This window comes from Pongo pygmaeus, chromosome 19 (genome assembly GCF_028885625.2).
Source record: "Pongo pygmaeus isolate AG05252 chromosome 19, NHGRI_mPonPyg2-v2.0_pri, whole genome shotgun sequence".
Classification (NCBI taxonomy): domain Eukaryota; kingdom Metazoa; phylum Chordata; class Mammalia; order Primates; family Hominidae; genus Pongo; species Pongo pygmaeus.
The window spans coordinates 94,939,393-94,963,886 of NC_072392.2; the positions used below are offsets into that span (position 1 = coordinate 94,939,393).

At 52.7% G+C, this 24,494-nt stretch overlaps 1 protein-coding gene across 4 annotated transcripts in view; it reads right to left on the reverse strand.

The window, feature by feature from the left end:
• The window catches only part of MXRA7 (matrix remodeling associated 7), a 36,025-nt gene that overhangs the window by 6,061 nt on the left and 5,470 nt on the right, over window positions 1-24,494 (reverse strand). For 2 of the 4 annotated variants that reach the window (XM_054459582.2, XM_054459584.2), the window contains exons 2-3: window positions 6,355-6,418; window positions 3,311-3,404 (exon numbers count right to left, since the gene is read on the reverse strand). In XM_054459582.2, the coding sequence (XP_054315557.1) occupies window positions 3,311-3,404; window positions 6,355-6,418 (158 nt within the window). Of the gene's footprint in view, window positions 1-2,221; window positions 2,903-3,310; window positions 3,405-6,354; window positions 6,419-6,602; window positions 6,926-24,494 lie in introns of those variants that run through there. The other 2 variants (XM_054459583.2, XM_054459580.2) reach the window with 2 other exon arrangements.

Below are 24,494 nucleotides of genomic sequence, written 5' to 3' on the forward strand. Positions count from 1 at the left end.
CTCCTGCCAAGCTGTGAAGCCAGCCAAGCCCTGCCAGCTTCCCTAGCTCTGGGGGAGGAGGAGGAGGAGGCCTCTTGCTCAGGGGAGCTGTCACCAGCCTGCGAGCCCACTGTCCTAGCCACACTGTGAAAATGGAGGTGGCACTTCCCACAGCAGCTCCAGCAGAACCCAGGGACGCCACCAGAGGCATGAAGTGTGTGAACCTCTGGCCTGAGGGGAGAGCTGAGGAGGCGGGCAGACAGTGGCAAGCAGGATCTTAAGCAGCAGCTGCCTCTGGATTTACAGACCTGACCGCTTTCTGGCCCCAGGCGGAAGGAATTTGATCTGAGTAGTTCAAGGATGAGACTGACCACTTCAGCATGTCGGGGAACTAATTTGGGGCCTCCTGCTTCCAGTCCCACTTCCTAATTGTCGTGAGAGCCTGTGAACTGAAGCTCCTGAGGAGTGCTGGAACCGGCAACCACTAAAGCTTCAGGTTCTAGATGCAGATCTGTTGGCTGAGCTAGTAAATTTAAAGTTAGGGGACATGCAGCTTTTAGCTGCAACTCGACTGTGGACCCTGAGAGCTAGGAAAGGCATCAGAGGCATGGAGCCCGGGAGGGCAGAACCTGACAGGCGGAGAGAGAGCACCCTGCTAGCTGGCCTGTGGTTTTAGTGGTTTGATAACAACAGGCATGTTATTTTTCATACTGATGATTCTAGGGCAGTTCCCTGGACTCGGCTGGGACCGGAACTGTCTCACAGCTGCCGGTGCTCCCCACCCCCATGAGAACCATCGTGCTGAAGATGAAAAGCCAAAGCCAAACGGACCAGCCTCTGCAACCCCAAGCATCACCGTGTGAGGACAGCGTGATGTGGAGCCGCGGGGACCCCACGCAGTGCTGCGAGGGGCGACCTCATGCAGGGGGCAGAGGTGTCGGGGAGCAAGCAGATGCCACTGGCATGCCTGGGAGCCACAGGGAGCATGCGGGCTGGGCAGTGATGGGAATGGACGTGAACTCCAGTCCTGCCCCAAGAAGTCCTCCGGCCCCTCCTTCTCAATTCAGGGCACAAAGTGGTAACTGCAGCATGCAGAGGAGTCGAGGAGTCTTCCCTCGTCCCAGGAGCAGCACCTCGGGCACAGTGTCGGTCCCACGGAACAGCCAAGTGTGGGTTGGTGGTCTAGAGACCTCCGAAGATCCAGTGGGGGAAGGATGGGCAGCAGAGGGTCTACTCTCTGAAAATAAGGGGAAGGGATTTTCCCTCCCCACTGCCAAGGTCCCAGCTCTGGACGTGGGTGGCAGTGGCAGTTTCATCCCCAGCCTGAGGCCTGGTCTTTCTTGTTCTAAGAGGCCCTCCAGATCCATCTGCCTGAGCAGCCTCTGTCCCCTGGGACCTTCAAGGGCTGGCAGTTGTGTCCAGCCCCCTCTAGCCTCTGTCCACAGACTGCAACCTTTTTCTGCAAAGAGCCAGCTACTCCTTAGATTTGGGGGGCTGTGCGGTCTCTGCTGCAGTGACTCAGGTTGGCCACTGTGGCAAAGGGGCACACACCGCAGGAAAATGGGTGAGTGTTGCTGTTCCTGCCACGCTGGGTTGACACAGGCGGGTGGGGGATCAGATGTGGCCCGGCCGTCGTCTGCTAACCCTTGCCCTGATCATAAGAACCTGCCTGTCTCACAGCTTGGGAGCACGGACCGGTCTCAGGGTATCTGCTGTGCACTGTGCAGAAGCTGCCTCACCTTCTCAGGGTGAGACCCAAGGCTGCACGGTGATGACATCCACATTTCCGAAGCCTGAGGTCCCGGGGTGACAGTTCCCCCAGCCTTGCGAGGAGGCACTAGCACCCCAACCTGCCGGCCCATTAGGCCCCCTCCAGGAACTCAGGGACTTAACTCCCCTCCAGGAACCTCTGCCCCCAGACGGGGCCTTTTCTGCCAGAGATTCCTCGTGCTTGAGAAGAATGAGAAGGGCTCAGGTGGGAAATGTATTAATCGGTTATGAAGGCGATGGAGGAGGGGAGGTTGAGGCCGCGTCAGTTGTTTGGGGGCACGTTAGCACGCAGTAGAAGGGGAGCACCACTAGTCTAAGAAATCAGTGTCCTTACCAAAAGGATTTGCAAGAATATTTGTGGCTCAGGACCTAAGGAACTTGCTACAGGGAAGTGAGGTCAGAGGTCAGCTCAATCCTGAAATATAAATGCAGCAAACCTGGTCATGCCAAGAGGCAGCATCCTCAGCACCTGAGGACTCGGGGCTCCTGCCAGGGCTCTTCCTCCTGGCTGTACTTACACTGCCCGCCCCCCACCCACCCAGGGTGAAGAGCTTTCCTGCTGAGGGTCGAGAGCGCTGATGCCAGCAGCAGGAGGGGAGACAGGGCCTGTCACCGGCAGAGCAGCTCTGAAGTTAGAGGGCTGCCCGGCGGGTGGCCTGGCACACAGCCATGAGAGGGGCAGTTGAGTTCTGATTCCAAAATCATAAACCACCCCTTCCGCTCGGACCCTAGACCGCTGGTTTCTGCTGACAAGTAGGGGGTGATTCCCACGAGCTGCTCTGAGTCGCCAGGCTTGGAAAATGGCACAGCTACCGCCTAGACTTCTGCTTTAACCAAAGGACTCCAGGCCACGCTGCAGAAGGGCAGCAGTGTGGGTGAGCACCAGGAGCCTGCTGGGCCTGGTGCAAACGACTGTCCCTCTGCTGAGACCTCCCCAGCTGTCCCACTGTGCCCAGCGCACCCCTTCCCCGGCAGCAGGATGGTGTGGAGGGAAAATGTGGCAGGGTGCCCAGTGGCTGTGCAGGGGGTGTCCAGATGGGAAGGGGGAGCCAGTTCCAACAACGAGAAGCCATAGCTGCACTGCCCGGAGCTACAAGGCGCTGCTGCAGGCACCGGCCTGGGAGGCTGCTGAATGATGAGCACCAAGAATCCGCTGTGTCCCAAAGAGAAATGGAGAAATCAGCTCTGTTGGGGACTCTGTGTGTGAGGGACAGCCAGGTCTGCTCCAGGCTCTTTCCTGGCATCTCATTTCTTTAGATGGGGGGCAGTGGGGTGTGGAGAGGGTGGGGGGGAGTGCAGTAAATGGGCTCTGTATCCCCCATCACCAGTGGCTGCCTCCTGGTCAGTGCCAGGGAGGGGTGCCAGGGGTGTGCGAGCCTGACTGACCAGGGCAGGAAAGAACTCCTAAACTGGGAAGGTGGGGCGGTGGTTGGGCAGAACATGTAGGAGCCCCACCTCCTTTCGGGGCCCTTCTGCCACGGGGCAGGAACATGAAGGGCTCAGAGGCGCACCCCCCTCCCCCAAGAGCCCGCCAGGCGCCAGCGAAGGGGCTGCAGCCTACCTCTGCTCCTCCTCCAGCTCCTCTTTGGTCATCATCTTCTTATACTGGTTTCCCCTCAGCTTCCCAGGGCTGTATTTGAAGGAGAAGCCTTCTCCTGCGGAGAGGGGACCCAGTAAGTGCCAGGAGTGCTGTAGAGGCTGGCCCCACAAACCCCGGCCCCCTTTCCCTAGGTTTAAAAAGAAACACCTCAAGCAGAGGCCACATCTGGCTGTCAGAGACATCTCACCCCAGCGCCTATACCCCCTCTCGTTCCATAGCTTTCCCTTAAATCCTACAACGAGACAGCTAGAGAGAAAGCAGTCCCGCTCCTAGTCCGCGGCTGTCTCCAGATGCCACATCCCTCCCGACATCTGCAGTGCTCTGCCTTGCCCTGGCCCTGCCCTGCGGGTCCTCTCGGTTACTTAGCTCAGAGGCGATAGCTCCGGCAAGCCGAGCACAGCTCATCTCCGGACACACACCATGCCTGCCTGGGCTTGGGGAGGCTTGTGTCATCCCCCCACCCCCTGCGGCTATTGGAAGTCTAAAAACACGCATCCAGGCAGCCCACAGTGGCCAGGCCAGGGATGCAGGATTTGCCGCAGCGGGTTTGACGTGTGTACTGCTGAAGAGGCAGAGCCCGATTTGCCAGTCCCTGAGGGTAGACCCCCCATTGCTGCCTGCAAAAAACGGACAGATCTCGAGGCCTGAAGAGGGCACATGGACGGGTAGGAAGCCAGGACCTGTGACCTGGAGTGGACACAGGCTCTGGGCACATGAGCTACGGTGAGGAGAGAAAAGCTGAGCTTCCAGAGGGAAAAGCCCCATGGGGGAGCAACCTCTTGGTTCCTGAATCCAGCAGGTATCGGGCAGAGCTGGCTGGCCTCTTATTGACCTCCACTAACTAAAGGACCCAGTGAGGGAGGCGTAGAGAGATCCTCCGCTGCTATTCTGGAAGTGCTGCCCTCTCTGTCCCTCCATATCCTGTCCAGCAGCCTGAAAAGCCAGGCCCCTCCCCTCTAGCTTGCAGCCCTCATGTTACCAGATAGGCTGATGCGGACTGATGGGAAGGCGGGGGGCTCTCAGAGTGAAAGGAAGAAGGTTCTAGATGCGAATTCAGAACCCAAACATCTGGTTGGGTATGGTAGCTCATGCCTGTAATCCCAGCACGTTGGGAGGCCAAGGCAGGTGGATCACTTGAGGCTAGGAGTTCGAGACCAACCTGGCCAACGTGGCAAAACCCCGTCTCTACTAAAGATACAAAAAATTAGCCGGGCATGGTGGTGCATGCCTGTAATCCCAGCTACTCAGGAGGCTGAGGCAGGAGAATCGCTTGAACCCGGGAGGCGGAGGTTGCGGTGAGCCGAGATCGCGCTGCTGCACTCCAGCCTGGGCAATAGAGTAAGATTCCAGTATCCCCCCACCCCCCACCCCCCACCCCCCAAAAAAAGAAAACATACAAAATCCTGCCTTGGTCCCAGTCTTAGGTTTCAATTTATGGGGCAAGTCTGATTAGTTTTGTTTTCTGAGCCAGACAGAACAAACGACTTAAAAAGGATTTCGCTCAATCACATGCAGTGCACCAGGCAGCGCATCCAATTTTGCTAGGCCAAGATTCAATGTGACAGCCTCTGAGGGATGGGGGAGGTTTCTTCCTCCAGTCTCCTGTGAATTCACCGAGTCGCTCAGGGAAGTCATTTTAGCGACACTAATCAATTAGCCTCTGAGGCTGCCTCGTACTGCAGAGGGGCTGGGGGTGCTCACACATTCTTCCAACAGCTGGAGCCATAAACCTTTCCTTTCCCTGCCTTGCTAGAGATGGCAGGAGGCTAAGATGGCAGGAGGCACTGGGGGTGGGGGATGTTCAGGAGCAGCGGTGCAGATAAGGGGGGAGGCTGGTGACAGTGCTGGGTGACTGTGCCCTCTGGCAGCTATGCCAGGGAGAGGGGTCTGCAAGCCTCTCTCCTTGTCCTTACCAAGGGGCCTCCCTCCCGTGTCCCCAAGTCACTAACAGGATCCCTGCATCCCTTCAGCTGTCTCAGGCCACATGGCAGGGACAGATGCCAGGGCCATGGCTGCAGTGAGTCCCCAGTCCCCAAAAGCAGGGAGCAAGGGTCCTTCCTGGTAAGGGACTAATGTCCCCACCTGCAGCCCACCGCCTGCACCCAAGCTTCAGTCTCCCCTCCTGCTTCAGGCTGTGCTGATGGAAACCAAAGCACTGCCTCAGGGGAAGCTCTGCACCCCAGCCCAGCCTGCCCGCAGGAGCTGGTTCCTACATTCCTGAAACCTTCTCTTTCCAGTGCTCCTGCCAGCAGCCGACTTAAGATCACAAAAACAGTCTTGCTTTTTAAAAATTATGAAATATTTCAAACATACAAAAATGCAGAAAGCACTAATCCTCCCTGTGCTTGCCATACAGAGCCAACAAAGGCTGACATCTTGCATGTCTGCCTCCACTTTCTTTTTTAGAGAAATAGGCGGACGGACCCAGCAGAAGCCACCCCACGTTTTATTCCGCCTCTGTCTGTCCTGGCCGGGTCAGATCTGGCAGTGTCTCCCCTGTTCTCGGCCACTCCCTTTCTCCTCTCAGTCTCATGGCTGGGGCCTGTGGCCAGTCAGCCAGAGCTGCTTAGAAAGCAGGCGTGTCCCCTCCTGGGGCCTTCGTTCTGAAGAAGGCACGGGGGAGGCTGTGTGAGTGGTTTTCGTCTCAGTAAAATAGGTCAGAGATGTTTGGAGAGAATCGTGAAATGTACAGCGCGGTCGGTCACAAGAGGGGAGTTAGGAGGCAGTGCAGGACAGAGCCGGGCAGGGCGTGTAGTGTGTTCCCAAGAGGGGCCCCGGGATGGGAAAGCCAAGCCCCAAAGTGCAAGGGGCGTGAGGGAGGGCTACAGGCAGGCCAGGGCAGGACATCCATGGCGCCAGACTTCACCTCTCATGCCCCACTCAGGCCACTGTCCCACCCCATCCCTCCCCTTGGCACTCGAACCCCAGCTCCTGGGATCCCCAGCAGAACACAGGCCACCCCCGACACAGTCAGGCCCCGTCATGAGCGCAGAGGTCCCACTCACCGTCCTCCTCCTCAGGCCCTTCCGACGATGGCCCCTTCTCACCATCCAAGTCCTGCTCCTCTTCCTGCAAGACAAGGACAGGGTCAGTGCCCTTGGCACAGACTGGGTGATGGGAAGTGGTGGGGGGCAGAAGGTAGGGGAGACAGAGGAGGGCCTCGAAGGTCCAGCCTGTCCACGCCCTGCGGCAGCACCTGCCCTGTGGTTATGGGGGCTGCATACAAACGATGGGCCAAAGTGACTCGGCTCACAAATGCTGAGCTGAGGCGTGTTCTTGACTGTGCACCCCAAGCCCTCGGCCTTGGCCTTCCCCAGGTGGGTGCCTGTTGAGGCTTCTGTGTGCCATTTGGAGAAGCGGGCCCAGGACTCCCACTGCGTCGCTGCGGCGAGTAGACAAACGGTGCAACAGGAAAGCTGGCTGGGGTGTCTGTCTGGGACCAGGGCCAGGCAGCATGGCCTTCGCAGCCTCTGGCTTTGCTTCCTTCTATGTTGTTTTCCATCCCCAACTCTCTCAGTGTCCATGTTCCCAAAACTGGAGCCCCACCTCTTCAGCCAGTTCTCTCCCACACAGAGACACAATAAACAGATGATGAGAGGAATGGCCCGGGATGGCCCTGGTGGAAGGAAGAAGTGACTTCAGCTCGCAGGAATGTCAGAGGATGAGAGCGACGTGCTGTGCCCATGGGCTCTGTGGGACTGAAGGTCGTGGGGAGGGGACATGGGGGCCCCAGGAACTTCAACTTGGAAGCCCAGTGGGTAGATGTGGAAATGAATGAATGAGCAGCCCCAGCTGATCCCATGGAGCCCAGCCAGCGTCGGCCGCTCACAGGGAGGCTCCCTAACAAAACATTGAGCTGTGCTGGGAGGCGAAGTTTTTACAAGCCCCATGGCGGGTCAGAAGTGGCAAACCCAGAGGGGCCTTGAGCTCCTCTGAGTGACTTCTTGTTTGTTTGGTTTTTGTTTTTTTTTGAGTTTTTTATTGAGACAGAGTTTTGGCTCTCGTTGCCCAGGCTGGAGTGCAGTGGCGCGATTTCGGCTCACTGCAATGTTTGCCTCCTGGGTTTAAGCGATTCTCCTGCCTCAGCCTCCCGAGTAGCTGGGATTACAGGTACCCGCCACCCAAGCCCAGCTAATTTTTTTGTATTTTTAGTAGAGATAGCATTTCACCATGTTGGTCAGGCTGGTCTCGAACCCCTGACCTCAGGTGATCCGCCTGCCTCGGCCTCCCAAAGTGTTGGGATTACAGGAGTGAGCCACTGTGCCCGGCCTGGGAGACTTCCTTGACTACACAAAATGCCGCCCGGGGGGAGCTGCGCAGGCAACAAAGCCTCTTCCCTTTTGAGCAGTTCGTACACAGAGACTCAGTGCTATCTATGGCGAAGTGGTGACTGGGTGTCCTGATATTTCCCAAATTTTGCACAGCAAAGTATCTTTGTGGCTGAGGTCGGGGTAGGCAGGCCTCTTCAGGGGGCAGGAAGAGGAGCCGCTCCATTTGACACAGCAAACCCACTTCTAGGAATCTGCTCCAGACTGGAGAAATGTCCATCAGGATTTTTATATAACGACTCTGACCGCGTGCAGTTGAAAAGACAGAACTGGGGACTGGGCGCGGTGGCTCACGCCTGTAATCCCAGAATTTTGGGAGGCCGAGGTGGGTGGATCACCTGAGGTTGGGAGTTTGAGACCAGCCTGGCCAACATGGCAAGACACCGTCTCTACTAAAAATACAAAAAAAATTAGCTGGGTGTTGTGGCAGGTGCCTTTAATCCCAGCTACTCGGGAGGTTGAGGCAGGAGAATCGCTTGAACCCGGGAGGCGGAGGTTGCAGTGAGGCGAGATTGCGCCACTGCACTTCAGCCTAGTGACACAGCAAGACTCCACCTTAAAAAAAGAAAAGAAAAAAAAAAAAGGGAGGCGTTGATAAGTGCTGACGTGAAAAGTGCATCAAGATAAATGGAGGGAAAAATGCAAGCAGCAGCCCCACGTGAGCAGCACAGTCATCTTGCCGTAAGTGGCAAAGTGGAAGTGTACGCATGTGCTTGAAAATGCAGAGAAAAGGCTTGTTTTTTGGAAGGGCCCACGAGAAACTGTCAGCAGTGGCTACCTCTTGGGAGAGGAGATTGGGGGGCAGCTTTTCCTTTCCATCTTATACATTTCAGTATAATTTGGACTTTCCATTAATATGCATGAATGACTGAATATATTTTTTAAATGCTAATGGTGTCTTTGGACAGTCAGATCCAAAGACCCCATTTTTCCTTTATTTTCTTATATATTCTAAAAAAGAGGAAAAAAAGAAAAAGTAAGAGGCTCATGCCTGCAATCTCAGCACTTTGGGAGGCCGAGGTGGGAGGGTTGCTTGAGCCCAGAAGTTCGAGACCAGCCTGGCAACATAGTGTACACCTCGCCTCTACTGAAAATTTAAAAATTAGCTGTGCATGGTGGCACACACCTGTGATCCCACCTACTTAAAAGGCTGAGGCAGAAGGATCACTTGGAAAAAAAAAGTAGAAAAAATGTAACATCCTAAACATATATATATTTGGTTTCGGCCCCCAGTTCTTGACACAGTTTTTATTTTGTTTTTTAAGACAGGGTCTTGCTCTGTTGCCCAGACTGGAGTGCAGTGGTGCAATCACAGCTCACTGCAGTCTTGACCTCCAGGGCTCAAGCGATCCTCCTGCCTCAGCCTCTGGAGTAGCTGGGATCACAGGTGCATGCCACCATGCCCAGCCCTGACACTGAGCTCCTAAATCCCTTGAATTTCCTAAGTTACAGGGGTGCTAACAGCATGTTTTGTTCTAACATTTGGTTTTGATCCCAGTCCCTGGCACAGAGCTCCTAAATCCACTGGAATTTCCTGGGTGACAGGAGTGTCTTTTGTTCTAATGAGGTGACTCCTGGGTGGGCTGATCACCACAGAGATCAAGCTGCAATGAGGAGCTGGGAACTTTCAGCCCCACCACCCCCCAGCTTCCTCCAGAGACTGGAGAGGAGCTGGAGATTGAGTTAAGAATCGATGACGCCTATGTGATGAGGCCTCCGTCAACATCCCGATAGGGTTTGGGGGGCTTCCAGGATGCTGAATGCATTCCCGTGCGCAGGGGGTAGCGTACCCCAACTCCATGGGGACAGAAGCTCCTGCATTCAGGACCCTACTGGACCTCACTCTACTTAGGTACCTTCATCTGGCTGTTCGTCTGTAGCCTTTATGACTTCCTTTCTAATAAGCCAGTTAACATAAGTGCTTCCCTGAGCTCTGTAAGATGCCGCAGCAAATTACTCAACTTGAGGGGTTCACGGAACCCCTGATTTGTAGCCAAGTAGGACCAAAGTGTGGGGAACAAGGGGACCTGATACTTGTGATTGGCCCCTGAAGTGGGGGGCAGTCTGTGGGACTGGGCCCTAACCTGTGGGGTCTGCGCTGATTCCAGGCAGTTAGTGTCAGAGTTGAACGGGAGGACACCCACTTGGTGTCTGGGTGGCTGGAGAATGCATTGGTTGTAGGGGTGGGGCTGGCTTCATATTTGGTATCAGAAGTGAAGGGTTCTGTGGAGTGTTGTGTGCATGGACAGAAAAAGAGTTGGTTTTTCTCATGGTTGATGTCTCTCTTTAATGACAGGCAAACAGTCACTGACCTAGTCAGGGCAGGGCCCCGGAACTAAGCACAATATCAAGAATAGACAGGAGGCCAGTTCTCCTATTATGTGCAAAGGACACAAAGATTAAATGAAAAACAACAGCAACAATGAGCACAGTCTCTCGGAGCTCGTGGTCCAGTAGGAAAGACAAATAATTGCAATCCAGGGCGAGGAGTCCATCAGCCGGGGCAGATCCGTATCCCCAAAGGACCCGGTATCAGCTGACGTGCCCAAGCCCTCCTGAGCAGAGAGAGGCTGGTACACATTTAGATTCTGGGCCAGGCACAGTGGCTCACACCTGTAATCACAGCACTTTGGGAGGCCGAGGCAGGAGGGTCGCTTGAGCCCAAGAGGTTGAGGCTGTAGTAAGCCATGGGGGTGCCACTGCACTCCAGCCTGGGCAAGAGTGAGACCCTGTCACAAAAAAAAAAAAAAAAAAAAAAATTGTACTTGACTTTGGAAGTCTGATTTTTTCCTTTTTTTTTTTTTTGAGACAGTGTTTCACTCTTGGTGCCCAGGTTGGAGTGCAATGGTGTGATCTTGCCTCACTGCAGCCTCCACCTCCCAGGTTCAAGCGACTCTCCTGCCTCAGCCTCCCGAGTAGCTGGGACTATAGGCATGTGCCACCACACCTGGCTAAGTTTGTATTTTTAGTAGAGATGGGGGTTTCTCCATGTTGGTCAGGCTGGTCTTGAACTCTCGACCTCAGGTGATCCACCCGTCTTGGCCTCCCAAACTGCTGGGATTACAGGTGTGGGCCACCGTGCCCGGCCTGCAAGTCTGATTTTTAAAAAGCTGTGGTCGTGACCCATTGATGGGTCAGGAAAGCAAATGAGAAGGCCTTACTAGTATTGTTAAAAAAAAAAAAAAAATGGGCGACCAAAGTCTTGGTGAAGTTTGAAGCTTTAATAACTTCAGAAGTATAGATACTACAAATGTACCAAAAAATGACATTTGAAAGGTTATTTACATTTAAAATACCTTGATATCTCTTACTCAGATTCTTACAATACCCCCTCTAGTGCTATACATGGCTCTAGTTGTTTTCAAACTTTGAAAAACCTTTTATCGACCGTTGGTCAGCTACGGGAAAAGATTGCACTGGTGACTCCAGCTTCACTATGTTCCAAAGAACTGGATTTTGTGCACATGTGACCTCAAGGGAGGTCAATTCAGCCCAGGAAAGGGCTCCTTTGCCTGCCTGTCCATCCAGACACTGGCACATGCAGAGAATTAAAATGAAAAATCTAGCACTTGACTGTCAGGAAACTAAGTGGAAAAGAAATTTAAATAAGTAAATATTCAACTGATGTTTTGTAGGTTTGTACATTTAAACATCTGAAGTTATTAAAACTGCACTAAGACTCTGGGGACACCCCTGTATCCCAGAATGAAACAAAAGACAAGGCTGGGCGCAGTGGCTCATGCCTGTAATCCCAACACTTTGGGAGGCCAAGGCGGGTGGATCATGAGGTCAAGAGTTCGAGACCAGCCTGGCCAACATGGGGAAATCCCGTCTCTACTAAAAATACAAAAATTAGTTGGTCGTGGTGATGCACGACTGCTTCAACTACTTGGGAGGCTGAGGCAGGAGAACTGTTGGAACCTGGGAGGCAGAAGTTGCAGTGAGCTGAGATCACACCACTGCAATCCAGCCTGGGCAACAGACCAAGACTCTGTCAAAAAAAAAAAAAAGAAAAGAAAAAGAAATTAAAGACAAACAGTGTTTTGTGTGTGGTAGAGTTAGATACTGGTTTATAAAACTTCTGGGGCCAGGCGAGGTGGCTCACGCCTGTAATCCCAGCACTTTGGGGGGCTGAGGCAAGTGGATTGCTTGAGCCCAGGAGTTTGAGACCGCCCGGGGCAACATGTCAAACCTCATTTCTACAAAAAAATTACAAAAATTAGCTGGGCATGGTGGGATCTGCCTGTAGTCCCAGCGGAGGCTGAGGTGGGAGGATCACTTGAGCCCAGGAGGTCAAGGCTGCAGTGAGCCGAGATCACACCACTGCACTCCAGCCTAGGTGAAAGAGTGAAAGCCTGTCTCAAACAAAAGAAAACAAAACAACACCACAACAAAAAACTTCTGGTGTAGTTGTGTGACTTTATATACAGGATGTAATTTAAAATTTCTTTCTTATTGTGACACCTAATTAAAAAAAGCTTGAAAACACTGCTGAATTGGCCATTTATTGTGTTGTCTGTGCAGAAATCCCCTGTTCTTTTGGAAGTTGTCTGTTGAATCCCGTGGCCCCAGTTGGGGCAGTCAAACCCTCCCCCTTCCATCTACTTATCTGGATGGGCGGGGGCATAGGCCCAGGAGCCCAATTTCTGCCTGGGGGACAAGGACCCTCTGGGACCACAGCAGTGAGCTGCCTAGAGTGGGCCCGGGTGGAGAGGCTCGTTGGAGAGCCCCCTCCCCCACCGTGTGCTTGTCCTGAGGCCATTCCACCCTGCCTTTCCCTGCCTCAGAGCCGCTCCATTCCAACTCCCACAGCCCCTGGACCACCGTGTCCACCATCCACTGACATCTCTCGTGTCCACCACTCACCACATTGAGACTTTGCAGGCCAAGAACATCTCAAATTTGCCTGCATCAGATCTCAGCTCCGCCGAAGTCAAGGGTTGGATAGCCATGGAATGTTTTTTTGAGTGGTTCTCAAACTGCACCCCACGGAGGCATCCCAGGGCCTCACACCTAGGCTTCTACTGGAAATAACAGCCTCACTTTTATCTGGGTAACTTGTTAGGCTTTTAAAGAATATACTAATAATAACTGAATGAATTCCAATTATTATTATTGTTATTATTGAGACAGGGTCTTACTGTCATCCAGGCTGCGGTACAGTGATGCGATCTCGGCTCACTGCATCCTTGCCCTTTCAGGCTCCGTCAATCCTCCTACCACAGCTTCCCTAGTACCTGGGACTACAGACATGGGCCAGGAGGCTTGGCCAATTTGTGTATTTTTGGTATAGATGAGGTTTTGCCATGTTGCCCAGGCTGGACTTGAACTCCTGGGCCCAAGGGATCTGCCTGCCTCAGCCTCCCTGCTTCTGGCTGTGGTGTTTTACTTTTTAAAAAAATAATGGGGGCCGGGGGCCTGTAATCGCAGCACTTTGGGAGGCTGAGGTGGGTGGATCGCCTGAGGTCAGGAGTTCGAGACCAGCCTGGCCAACATAGTGAAACCCTGGGTCTACTAAAAAATACAAAAAATTAGCTGGGCATGGTGGCAGGCGCCTGTAATCCCAGCTACTTGGGAGGCTGAGTCAGGAGAATTGCTTGAACCTGGGAGGTGGGGGTTGTAGTAAGCCAAGATCACGCCATTGCACTCCAGCCTGGGCAACAAGAGCGAAACTCTGTCTTAAAAACAAAACAAAACAAAACAATAAAACCACCAGTGTTGACTGCATTTTGCCCTGATTTTATAAAAGTGTGGACACAACAGAAAAGTGAAAGTGCTGACTCCAGTAGTAAGAAGTGCCGGTTTCAGACACAGTGCAATTGAGACAAAGACACAAACCCTTCTGCAAGGGGTGACTCTTTAGCTTCAGGTGCATGTGTGTGTGCAACGGGATGGGAAGGGATAAAGCAAAACCTTGTGCGAAATACCAGAGCTCCATCATCTAAGGCTGTGCCCAACAGAGAGCTGGCACTAAGGATTTTACCTTCATGCCTCCCTCATAGCACGCTCATCTTTCCTTCCGCTTTGGCACATTCAAATTTGCAGCTATGTTTTCAGGAATGTGCACGGTGGGGGCCTGGAGGAAAGGGTGCTCAGCTGTGTCTGTGGGGAGCAGGGAAGGCCTTAGAGTGGATGAGAAAGCCATGCTGGGTCTGATATGGGCTTGCCAGGCAGATGCAGAGAGAAGGGCATCTGGGCAGAGTGTATAGCCCATGTAAAGGCATGGAGGCACGGAACACCTCAGCTCTTCCAGTGGCTCCACAGACTTGGGTATGATTGCAGGGTGGGTGTGAGGCAGAAATAGTGCACAGAGGCTGGGTGTGATGGCTCATGCCTGTAATCCCAGCACTTTGGGAGGCTAAGGTAGGTGGATCATTTGAGGCCAGGAGTTCGAGACCAGCTTGACCAACATGGTGAGACCCCCTCTCTACTAAAAAAATACAAAAATTAGCTGGGTGTAGTGGTGGGTGCCTGTAATCCCAGCTACTTGGGAGGCTGAGGCAGGAGAATCTCTTGAACCTGGGAGGCAGAGGTTGCAGTAAGCCCAGATCGCACCACTGCACTCCCGCCTGGGTGACAGAGTGTGACTCTGTCTCAAAAAGAAAAAAAAGAAAGAAAGAAACAGTGCGCAGAAATACAGGGTCTGCAACCACAGGGATCGTATACAGGACACTAAAGCGTTTGGTTTCATTCCTCAGGAAGTGAGAAGCCACCTGAAGCTTTCAAACAGGGATAAACAAGGCTGGGTGCGGTGGCTCACACCTGTAATGCCAGTACTTTGGGAGGCCGCGGTGGGAGGGCTGCTTGATGCCAGGAGTTTGAGACCAACCTGGGCAATGAAGTGAGACCCCCATCTCTACAAAAAATTAACAAATTAGCCGGGGGTGGAGGCATGTGCTTGTAGCCCCAGGTACTTGGGAGGCTGAGGTGGGAGGATCGCTTGAGTCCAGGAGTTTGAGGCTGCAGTGAGCTATGATGGTGTTACTGCACTCCAACTGAGTGACAGTGGGAGACCCTGCCTCTAAAAAAATTAATAAAAATAAAAAATAAACAGGTATCAATATAAATTTTTTAAACAACAAAAAAACAGGGACAAACAGGATGAGAGCTGCACTTGGGAGGCTGAGGTGGGAGGATCGCAATAGAGGCAAGAGAAGAGGCAGGAGGAACCTTGAGGAGGGTACAGAGCTCAGGGGAGCGACGATAAAGGCCCAAACTGCGATGCTAAAGGCATCTGGCCTTCAGCTCAGCGTTGAATGAATCCGTGAAGGCGCGACCAGCCAAAGGCAATCTCTCCAGGGTCTCATGGTCTGAGTCCTCCCCACCATCAGGCAGCTGTGCCACGGTGGGTGCGACCAGGATCATTTCCTGGAGGCGGCACGAACCCAACAGAGTATGCAGCTGATTCTTCCTGAGGTCTTAAAGGAAACAGAACAGAGCAGCTGCTTGAGCGCTGACGCAAACCTCACCCAAGGCCATCATCACTGCGGAGTTCCTGTCCATGCCCTTGGTCCCAGGAGTGTTCAGGCTACTCGGCTCATGGGCTGAACTGTGTTCCATGCCCCAATTCATATGCTGAAGCCTTAGCCCCAACTACTTCTCAGCCTGACTCTATTTGGAAATAGGGCCTTTAAAGAGGTGATTAAGTTAAAATGAGGCCATTAGGGTGGGCCCTAACCCAAGGACTGCTGTCCTTATAAGAGGAAACTCGGACACACACAGAGACATGAGGGTTGTGAGTGCACAGAGGAAAGACCACATGAGGCGGAGAAGGCGGCCGAGTGCAAGCCAGGGAGACAGGGCTTAGGAGGACCTGAACCCGCGGACACCTTGAACTTGGCCCTCCAGTCTGCAGAACTCTGGGAAAAGAAACGTCTGTTGCTGAAGGTGCCCAGTCTGTGGCGTTTTGTTATAGCAGCCCTGGCAAATGAATACATCATGTTTCTGATGAAAGTCAATCCATTTCATGGAAACAGTGAATTGAGACAGGCAGCTGGCGTCACCCTGGCTGGTCCCTAGGGCAGGCTGGGCTGAGCCCAAGCTCCATCACTTCACTGATCAGAGTCTCAGCATTTTATGACTGAATAGAGACCACGTTTTAATGTCATGTTCTGGGATAATTTTCTAATTCAGCTTTTCCCTCCAATGGAGGAGGTGGAGGAGGGAGGGGGAAGGCAAAGGGGACGTGCCTCCTGACAGCCTCCCCAGTGCTAGGAGCCTAGGACCAGGGTGCCCCGGAGGCCAAGCTGAGGGGCCCGGCCAGGCTGCAGTAGCTGGGAGAGACAGTGAACCAAGCTCACGCCCTGCAGGCTGCACGCTGCCATTTATGGCTGCCCTGGCTGATTCAAGCTAATTCAAGCGTGATGCAAAGTGCTGAAGTCGGGAGAGGGAGACAGGGGAGGTGGGAGGGGAGAGAAGAGAGGGATACATAAGAGGGGGGAGGGGAGAGAGAGAGAGAGAGACACTAACAGAGGGAGACAGAGTGATAGAGACAGATTTCTGCCTGTGTCTGCTGCCCAAGGAGATGGTTCTGCTGTGGGGCAGTGCAAAGAAGGTCTCTTGTGGCCCTGTGGCCACCAGAGCTGCCACAGGCTGTGACAGCATCGATCCCACTGGCTAATCCAGAATGACTTTAGAGGACAGCGGCTCCAGGAGGCAGGCCGCTCCTAACTCCCAAGGGGACACCTGTCCCTCCCCTGCCTGCAGCAGGCAAGGATGGAGAAACAGGAAGGTGACAAGGGGCCTGCCCAGGCTCCCCAACCCCAGAATGGGCCAGGCCCAGGGCTGCCTCCAGAGTGCCTGACAACGCTCTCACTCCTTCCAGAAGGACTCCATTAGCCAATCAGCTGCTCATCTTTTGCAACGGGGGCGGGGGAGCATCAGCTGTGGGGCGAGCAGCAAAGCCCAGCTGGCGCCAGCTCCGGGGGCTTGGTGGTGGGCAGGGAGGGCAGGCTGAGGCAGGGGTCACCTCTGTTCCTCCATACCCGGCAAAACAACTCAGCCATCTCCCCCTCCAAACTACAGCTCCAGGCTGGGGACACGCAGGCTCCACTCTCTAAATCCATATTTGCTACTGGATGAGGCATGTCCCAGGAACTTCTGTCCAGAACCTAGTAACCCGTCTCAAACTGTCCCCCTCTCACTTGTCCAGTTTTTCTTGGCAGCCACAGCATCTCTGACACCTTAACATGGCCTGGGAATGTTGATTCCAACCTGACTTCCTTCCTTTCTGGTTTTTTTTTTTTTTTTTTTGAGATAGAGTCTTGCTCTGTTGCCCAGGCTGGGATGCAATGGTGCGACCTCTACTCACTGCAACCTCCGCCTCCCGGGTTCAAGAGATTCTTCTGCCTCAGCCTCCCGAGTAGCTGGAATTACAGGTGCACGCCACCATCCCCGGCTAATTTTTGTATTTTTAGTAGACAGGGTTTCGCCATGTTGGCCAGGCTGGTCTTGAACTCCTGACTTCAAGTGATCCGCCCACCGCGGCCTCCCAAAGTGCTGAGATTACAGGCGTGAGTCACTGCGCCCAGCCCTAACTTCCTTTCTATTCTGAATTCTAGAGTCTCCCCTTCACTCCAACAGTCTTCTGGCTTTACCCCTTTATTCTGTGTTCTCCTGCTACAACCATTCAATGCCTTCAGGTGGCACCTACATCTGCTCTCCTCCAATTCATCCTTTTTGGGGAGACAGACTCATTCTGTAGCCCAGGCTGGAGTGCAGTGGTGCAATCATGGCTCACTGCAGCCTCAACCTCCCTGGGCTTAAGCAATCCTCCCCCCTCAGCCTCCTAAGTAGCTGGGATCACAGGCGTGTGCCACAACACCCAGCTAGTTTTCTTATTTTTTGTAGAGATTGGGTCTCACTATGTTGCTCAGGGTGGTCTCAAACTCCTGGGATCAAGCCATTTTCCTGCCTCAACTTCCCAAAGTGCTGAGATTACAGGCAGAAGCCACCACACTCAGCCCTCATCCAGCTTTAAGAACATCTTCAAATGCCAACTTCATAATGCTTTTCCTGCTCAAAACCCATGCCACCTGCCTACGTTGCCTGACCTTGTTCAATTTCAGTAATCTCTGTTTCTCCAAGTTCTACTTCCAGATTCTTCTGCCATCAGATTGGGTGAGGTCTCTCCCCTCGATGGCTAAGAACCGAGGGTGCTAAGAACTCGATGGGCAGGGGTGGTGGGCTGGGACTTGGGGTGCTCTTTGCACCATGGCCTCAGGAATGTGATCTGTCCTTCCACATTCACCTCTGCACCCCTCTCCTTCCTCTGTCTGGGCAAGGGTCCCCCAGGGTCACAGGACCTGATTTGGAGGCCCTTTAATTCTACCCTAGGTTTGCAGAGACTGCTGCAAGGAGGAGGGGACAGAGTAAAAGGGGCCTAGACTGCCATCCAGAGCAGCTCTGTTTTTGCTTTATGTCCTGGGCTTCCATAAGACACTGAAGAGGCAAGAAGAGATCCAGTGTTTTATTATTATCATTTTTTATTTATTTACTTTTGAGACGGAGTCTCGCTCTGTCGCCCAGGCTGGAGTGCAGTGGCACAATCTCAGCTCACTGCAACCTCCACCTCCTGGGTTCAAGCGATTCTCCTGCCTCAGCCTCCCAAGTAGCTGATTAATCCCAAGTGGGGATTACAGGCATGCGCCACCACACCTGGCTTTTTGTATTTTTAGTACAGACTGGGTTTTGCCATGTTGGCCAGGCTGGTCTCGAACTCCTGACCTCAGGTGATCCAGGTGATCTGCTCGCCTCAGCCTCCCAAAGTGCTGGGATTACAGACATGAGCCATCGGACACGGCCAGGATCCAGTGTTTTAGAAAATGTTAGAAAACCACTGATCTAGTGTGGCTTCCGCCTAAGGAAAAATACTTGCTGATGGAACCTTGGATGAACTGCTGGTATCCCATCTCTGTTTGAACACTTCTGGCACAGGAAACTCACTACCTTACAGAGCAGTCTTCCTCTTTGGGGCATAACGTAACAGTGTGAGGGCAAGAACTGCAGGTGGCTGTGCAGGGCGCTGGGCTACAGGCCTGGGCAGAGAGAGAAACAAGTCACCTTCCTGCTGCCCCAGGTGGGAGACAAAGAGACAGGACCTGCCTCTAGGCAGGAGCCCACAGCGATTTCTGTCCTTTCTTTTTGTGGCATATTTATTCAACAGGTGTCTACTGCGTTCAGGCCTGTTGCAGGAGCTGGGGCGTGGCGGGCAAGGGCCCTGCTCTCCGGAACAGGCATTCCACTGCGGCAGACAAGGCACACTGAAATAAAAGATGACCTCAGACCGGATGAAGTGCTATGAAGAAAGCCAAACGTGACGATGCACTGGCGAAAGAGAGAGAGTGGGCGGGCGGCGGGTGGGACTTTACATCTGCTCACGGGGGCAAGGACACGGAGAGGAGAGAGGTGAGGACCGACTGCATGAAGGCTCAGGCAGGGAGGGGTGTGCTGGGCAGGGTCCTGATATGGGCGCAGGGCTGGGAGGTCTAAGCACCAGAAAGGAGTCTGTGGCTGCAGGGGGCTGGGAGCAGATGCCGAGTAGGCAGGGTGCTCCTGGGCCTGGGGCTGTGGAAAGTTTGGAATTGCACGCGGAGGGCTGTGAGCAGGGGCCGTGGGGTGTGCTCTCCGTGCTAGGAAGGTCATGCTGGTTGCTGGAAGAGCCTGGCAGGGACGGGAAGGACGGGAAACAGGGAGACCAGTGAGGAGGTCACTGAACAGCCACCGAAGCAGGAGCCAGAAAGATGAGAGGAGGGAGGGCTGCTCTTGGGACACACTCTGGAGATAGGTGACCAGAATTGCAGACAGCAGGTCTTCAGGGCGTGAGGGAGGCGGGGATGACAAGGATAGGCCTGGGCTTTTGGTCTGAGCAGCTGAGCATGGGGGGATGGATCCGGGATGAGATGAGGAATGCCGGGTGGAGGGGCAGCAGAAATGAGGCACTCATCAGTGTGTTGGGCTGAGGTGCACGTAGACAAGCCAGGGGCCAGGGAGCTCAGGGGAGGCGAGAGCTGGGTGTATAGATGTGGGCACCATCAGCTATTGATCAGGGGGATGGGGGTGGCAGGTGTGTTCTGGAAGGCGGCAAGGCAGGCCTGGTCCAGGAGTCCTGCAGTTGATACTATGGGCATGAGCTCTTCCAGCAGGGCAAAGAGCAGAGGGAGTGTGCTGGGTAAGCCACCGACAAGGAGGGACTACGTTGTGGGTGGGGGTGTCTGGGGAGATACCAGATCACTGTTCCTGCGAGGAGCCGACCCCATCCGGGCCCCAACCCCTGCCCAGGGCCGACTGCCGCGTTCCAACGTCCAGACCAAAAGCATCGTCCTGCATTCCAACCTCACATCCCAATCAAGGGCACATTCACAAGCCTAAACAAACTCTTGCTCAGATGACTGGAGCATGCCAGATTCAATCCTATCAGATTAACAGTTTCTGGCAAGTTCCTACAAAGAGGATTTAGAGGACACCAAAAGCTTCATTTAAAAAACAAAAAAGGAAAACAACAATAACAACAAAACACTCTTGGGCAGCAATCTGTACTCTCCGCAACCCCTATCAGGGAATATCAGGTCGAATCCTAGGTGCTACATTTTGAGATAGAGAAAATATAGGACAGAGAAGAAAACTAAGAGATGAATAAAATCTGATGGAAGAGGGTTGGAGAAAATGACTTAATTTTATGGGGGAAAACCAGGTTGAACAATTTTGACCATGACCAGCTTGAAATACAGTAATAGAAGATAAGGGCTGGGCACAGCAGTTCACATCTGTAATCACAGAGCCTCAGGAGGCAGAGGCAGGAGGCTGGATTGAGGCCAGGAGTTCGAGACCAGGCCTGGGCAACATAGCAAGACACCATCTCTACAAAAAGTTTAAAAATTAGCTGGGTGTGGTGGTGTGCACCTGCAGTCCCAGCTACTCAGGAGGCCGAGGCATGAGGATCCCTTGAGCCCGAGAGGTCAAGGCTGCAGTGAGCTATGATTGTGCCAATGCACCCCAGCCTGGTTCTTTAAATAAATAAATAAATAAAAGAAGATGAAGAAGAAGAAGAAGGCAAGTGGTCGGTTTTTAAAATCTCTTGAGGGCCGGGCACAGTGGCTTACGCCTGTAATCCCAGTACTTTGGGAGGCCAAGGCGAGTGCATTGCTTGAGGGCAGGAGTTTGAGGCCAGCCTAGCCTGTAACACGCGAAACCTCATCTCTACTAAAAATACAAAAATTAGCTGGGCGTGGTGGTATGTGCCTGTAATCCCAGCTATTTGGGAGCCTGAGGCAAGAGAATCTCTGGAACCCGGAAGGGGTAGGTTGCAGTGAGCCAAGATTGCACCACTGCACTCCTGCCAGGGTGACAGAGCGAGACTCCCTCTTGAAATACATATATATATATCTCGAGGAGGCCTCACCATAGAAGAACTTCATGAAAAGCTAACGGCTGACTTGACTATGGAGTAGGGTTTCCTGCTGATCTCCAGCAGAACACCACTGGGCTGGGGGCATTTTCTTCTCTTGAAGTGGGAGGATGGCTTGAGCCCAGGAGGTGGAGGTTGCAGTGAGCTGAGACTGCGCCACTGCACTGCAGCTTGGGTGATAGAACCAGACCTTGTCTCAAAACAGCGAGATTTATCTCAGACTCTGAGTCCTCAGCAAATAAGAATCAGGCTGGGAGAAAAACGATGAATACCAAGGTCATCACATAAGAAGGCCCTTGCTGAGAATCTGCCAGGGTTGTCTCACCCAGAGGTCAGGTTGGTCAGCGGGTTACAAATGAGCGCAAGGAGTTCTCACTTGAAAACGTTAAATACACACATACACAGGCCACAAAACTGGAGCTGAAGGGTTGGGCGCAGTGACTCGCACCTGTAATCCCAGCACTTTGGGAGGCAGTGGCTGGCAGACTGCTTGAGCTCAGCAGTTTGAGACCAACCTGCAACATGGCGAAACCCCATCTCTACAAAAAATACCAAACTTATCCAGGCGTAGTGGTGTGTGCCTGTGGTCCCAGCTACTCGGGAGACTGAGGTAGGAGGATGGCTTGAGCCTAGCAGGCAGAGGTTGCAGTGAACTGAGATTGCGCCACTGCACTCCAGCCTGGGCGACACAGTGAGACTCTGTTTTTGTTTTTTTTTTTTTTAAGCCAGTTAACTTTAGCAGTAGGGAGTTGCATATCAAGTTTAGTGACACTAATGTTAACAAGTTCTGATAACTCAACACCACTGGACCAGCTGAGGCCCTAGCTCAAAAAAAAAAAAAAAAAAAGAATACATTGAGAAAAACAAAAAACTGGAGCTGATGCCTGGAAAGTGGACAATCACTTCTGTAAGTTCTATGGCAATTCAGAGGCAACATTTGAAGATAAACAACTTCCATGAGTCCTGCAATGGGTTTTCTCTGGGCCGTTAAATCTCATGTAGCCATTTTTTTAGCCAATGTAACCCTGTGTCCAGAAAACAGCATCATAGCCTGGCGCGGTGGTGGCCACCTGTAATCCCAGCTACTCAGGAGGCTGAGGCAAGCAGGAGAATCACTTGAACCCGAGAGGCGGAGGTTGCAGTGAGCTAAGATTGTGCCACTGCACTTCAGCCTGGGCGACAGAGGGAGACTGTCTCCAAAAAAAAAAGAAAAAGAAAATAGCATCGCTTCTACCGCCCTGTAGCAGGGAACAGAATGACTAGAATGACTGCTGCAGCACCCTCCAGCTTCCTTTTCAGATTTTTTTTTTTTTTTTTTGAGACGGAGTCTCACTCTATCGCCCAGGCTGGAGTGCAGTGGTGCGATCTCAGCTCACTGCCAAGCTCCACCTCCCAGGTTCATGCCATCCTCCTGCCTCAGCCTCTCGAGTAACTGGGACTACAGGCACCTGCCACCATGCCCGGCTAATTTTTTGTATTTTTAGTAGAGATGGGGTTTCACCGTGTTAGCCAGGATGGTCTCGATTTCCTGACCTCGTGATCCGCCCACCTCAGCCTCCCAAAGTGCTAGGATTACAGTCGTGAGCCACCGCGCCCGGCCAGCTTTTTTCTCTTTTTGAGACAGGGTCTTGCTGCCCAGACTGGAGTGCAGTGGTGCGATCAAAGCTCACTGCAGCCTCTACCTCCATAACTCAAGTGATCCTCCTGCCTTGGCCTCCCAAAGTGCTGGGGTTACAGGCATGAGCCACCGCGCTTGGCCCTTTCCAGCCTTTTGACCAAGCAGCAAGCAATAAGAATGCTGAAAACAGGGCCGGGCACAGTGGCTCATGCCTGTAATCCCAGCACTTTGGGAGGCTGAGGCAGGCTGATCATTTGAGGTCAGGAGTTCAAGACCAGCTTGGCCAACATGGTGAAACCCCGTCTCCACTAAAAATACAAAAAATTAGCCAAGCATAGTGGTGCATGCCTGTAATCCCAGCTATTCGGGAGGCTGAGGCAGGAATACTGCTTGAACTCAGGAGGTGGAGGTTGCAGTGAGCTGAGATTGCGCCACTGCACTCCTGGGCGACAAGAGCAAAACTCCGTCTCAAAAAAAAAAAAAGAATGCTGGAAACATCTCTGCATGAAGCCCCCTTAGAGAAAGGGCTTCTGAGCCTGACCTCCTCATCCTGTTCCATACATTTGTACTTAACAGTGGCAAGCTTAGTGTGGCCAAACGCAGGTTGTTCCAGAAATACTCCTAACCATCAGGGATCTGGCATTTCTCCGGAAGACTGTTTACCAGAGGCCCAAGCTAGTCTCCCTCCTCCCACACTGTGGTCTGAGCCGACTGGGAAAGAGTGGGGCTACAAAAAAGAAACTGTCTGCATGCTCACCATTTCATTTCTAGCTCTCCAAAGCTAGGTGGCTTTTTTCTCAAGACATATTCTTTAAAAACGTACTCCTTCTTGCTAAGCAGAAAATTCTAGCTGACACTAGTCTGTAACCAAGACTCTTTCTCTCTGAAAGAACAAAGTTTAGCTATTAGGAAAGCCCCTGGACTTATTTCATATATGGAAAAAAATTAAGTTATGCGCTCAAACAACTTTACAAAAAAATACCCACTGGAACTACTGAACAGGGAACTCTACTTACAGCCCTCCAAGGCATCTTCTATTCAGTTGCTCTATATCGTTATAATTATTGTGAATACAATATTTTATGTTCTACCTTTTTACTTATTTCATACTAATTTGCTGATGAATCCAATGTGCTAATTAATGAACATTTGGATTATTTCTAGTTTTTCCCCCAGTAAGTCACCGGGCCTGTTCTGGACTAAATATTTGTGTCCCCTGCAAATCCATCTGTTGAAGCCTTAACCCCCAGTGTGATGGTATTTGGAGGTGGGGGTCTTTGGGAGGTGAGATTTAGATGAGGTCACAATGGTGGAGTCCCTAAGATGCTATGAGGGCCCTGATAAGAAGACGAAGAGACATCCCTCTCTCTCTGGCGTGTGAAAATACAGCAAGAAGGTGGCTGTCTGCAAGCCAAAAAGAGAGCCCTCACCAAAACTGGAATCTGCCAACACCTCCATCTTGGACTTTCCAGCCTCCAAAAGTGTAGGAAATAATGCCTGTTGTTAAAGCAACCCAGTCTGTGGTATTTTGATATATCAGCCTAAGCTGCTTAAAGACAAGGACCTAAAATGATATAAATAACTGGCAAATATCTACTTGGCCCTCCACTACTTGGTTTCTGAGATTTTGCTAAGAGAACAGAAAGTAGGACCACACCGCCATCCCAAAGGCCCACACCGCCATCCCAAAGGCCCACACCGCCATCCCAAAGGACCACTCTGCCATCACAAAGGCCCACACCGCCATCACAAAGGACCATACTGCCATCTCAAAGGACCACACCGCCATCACAA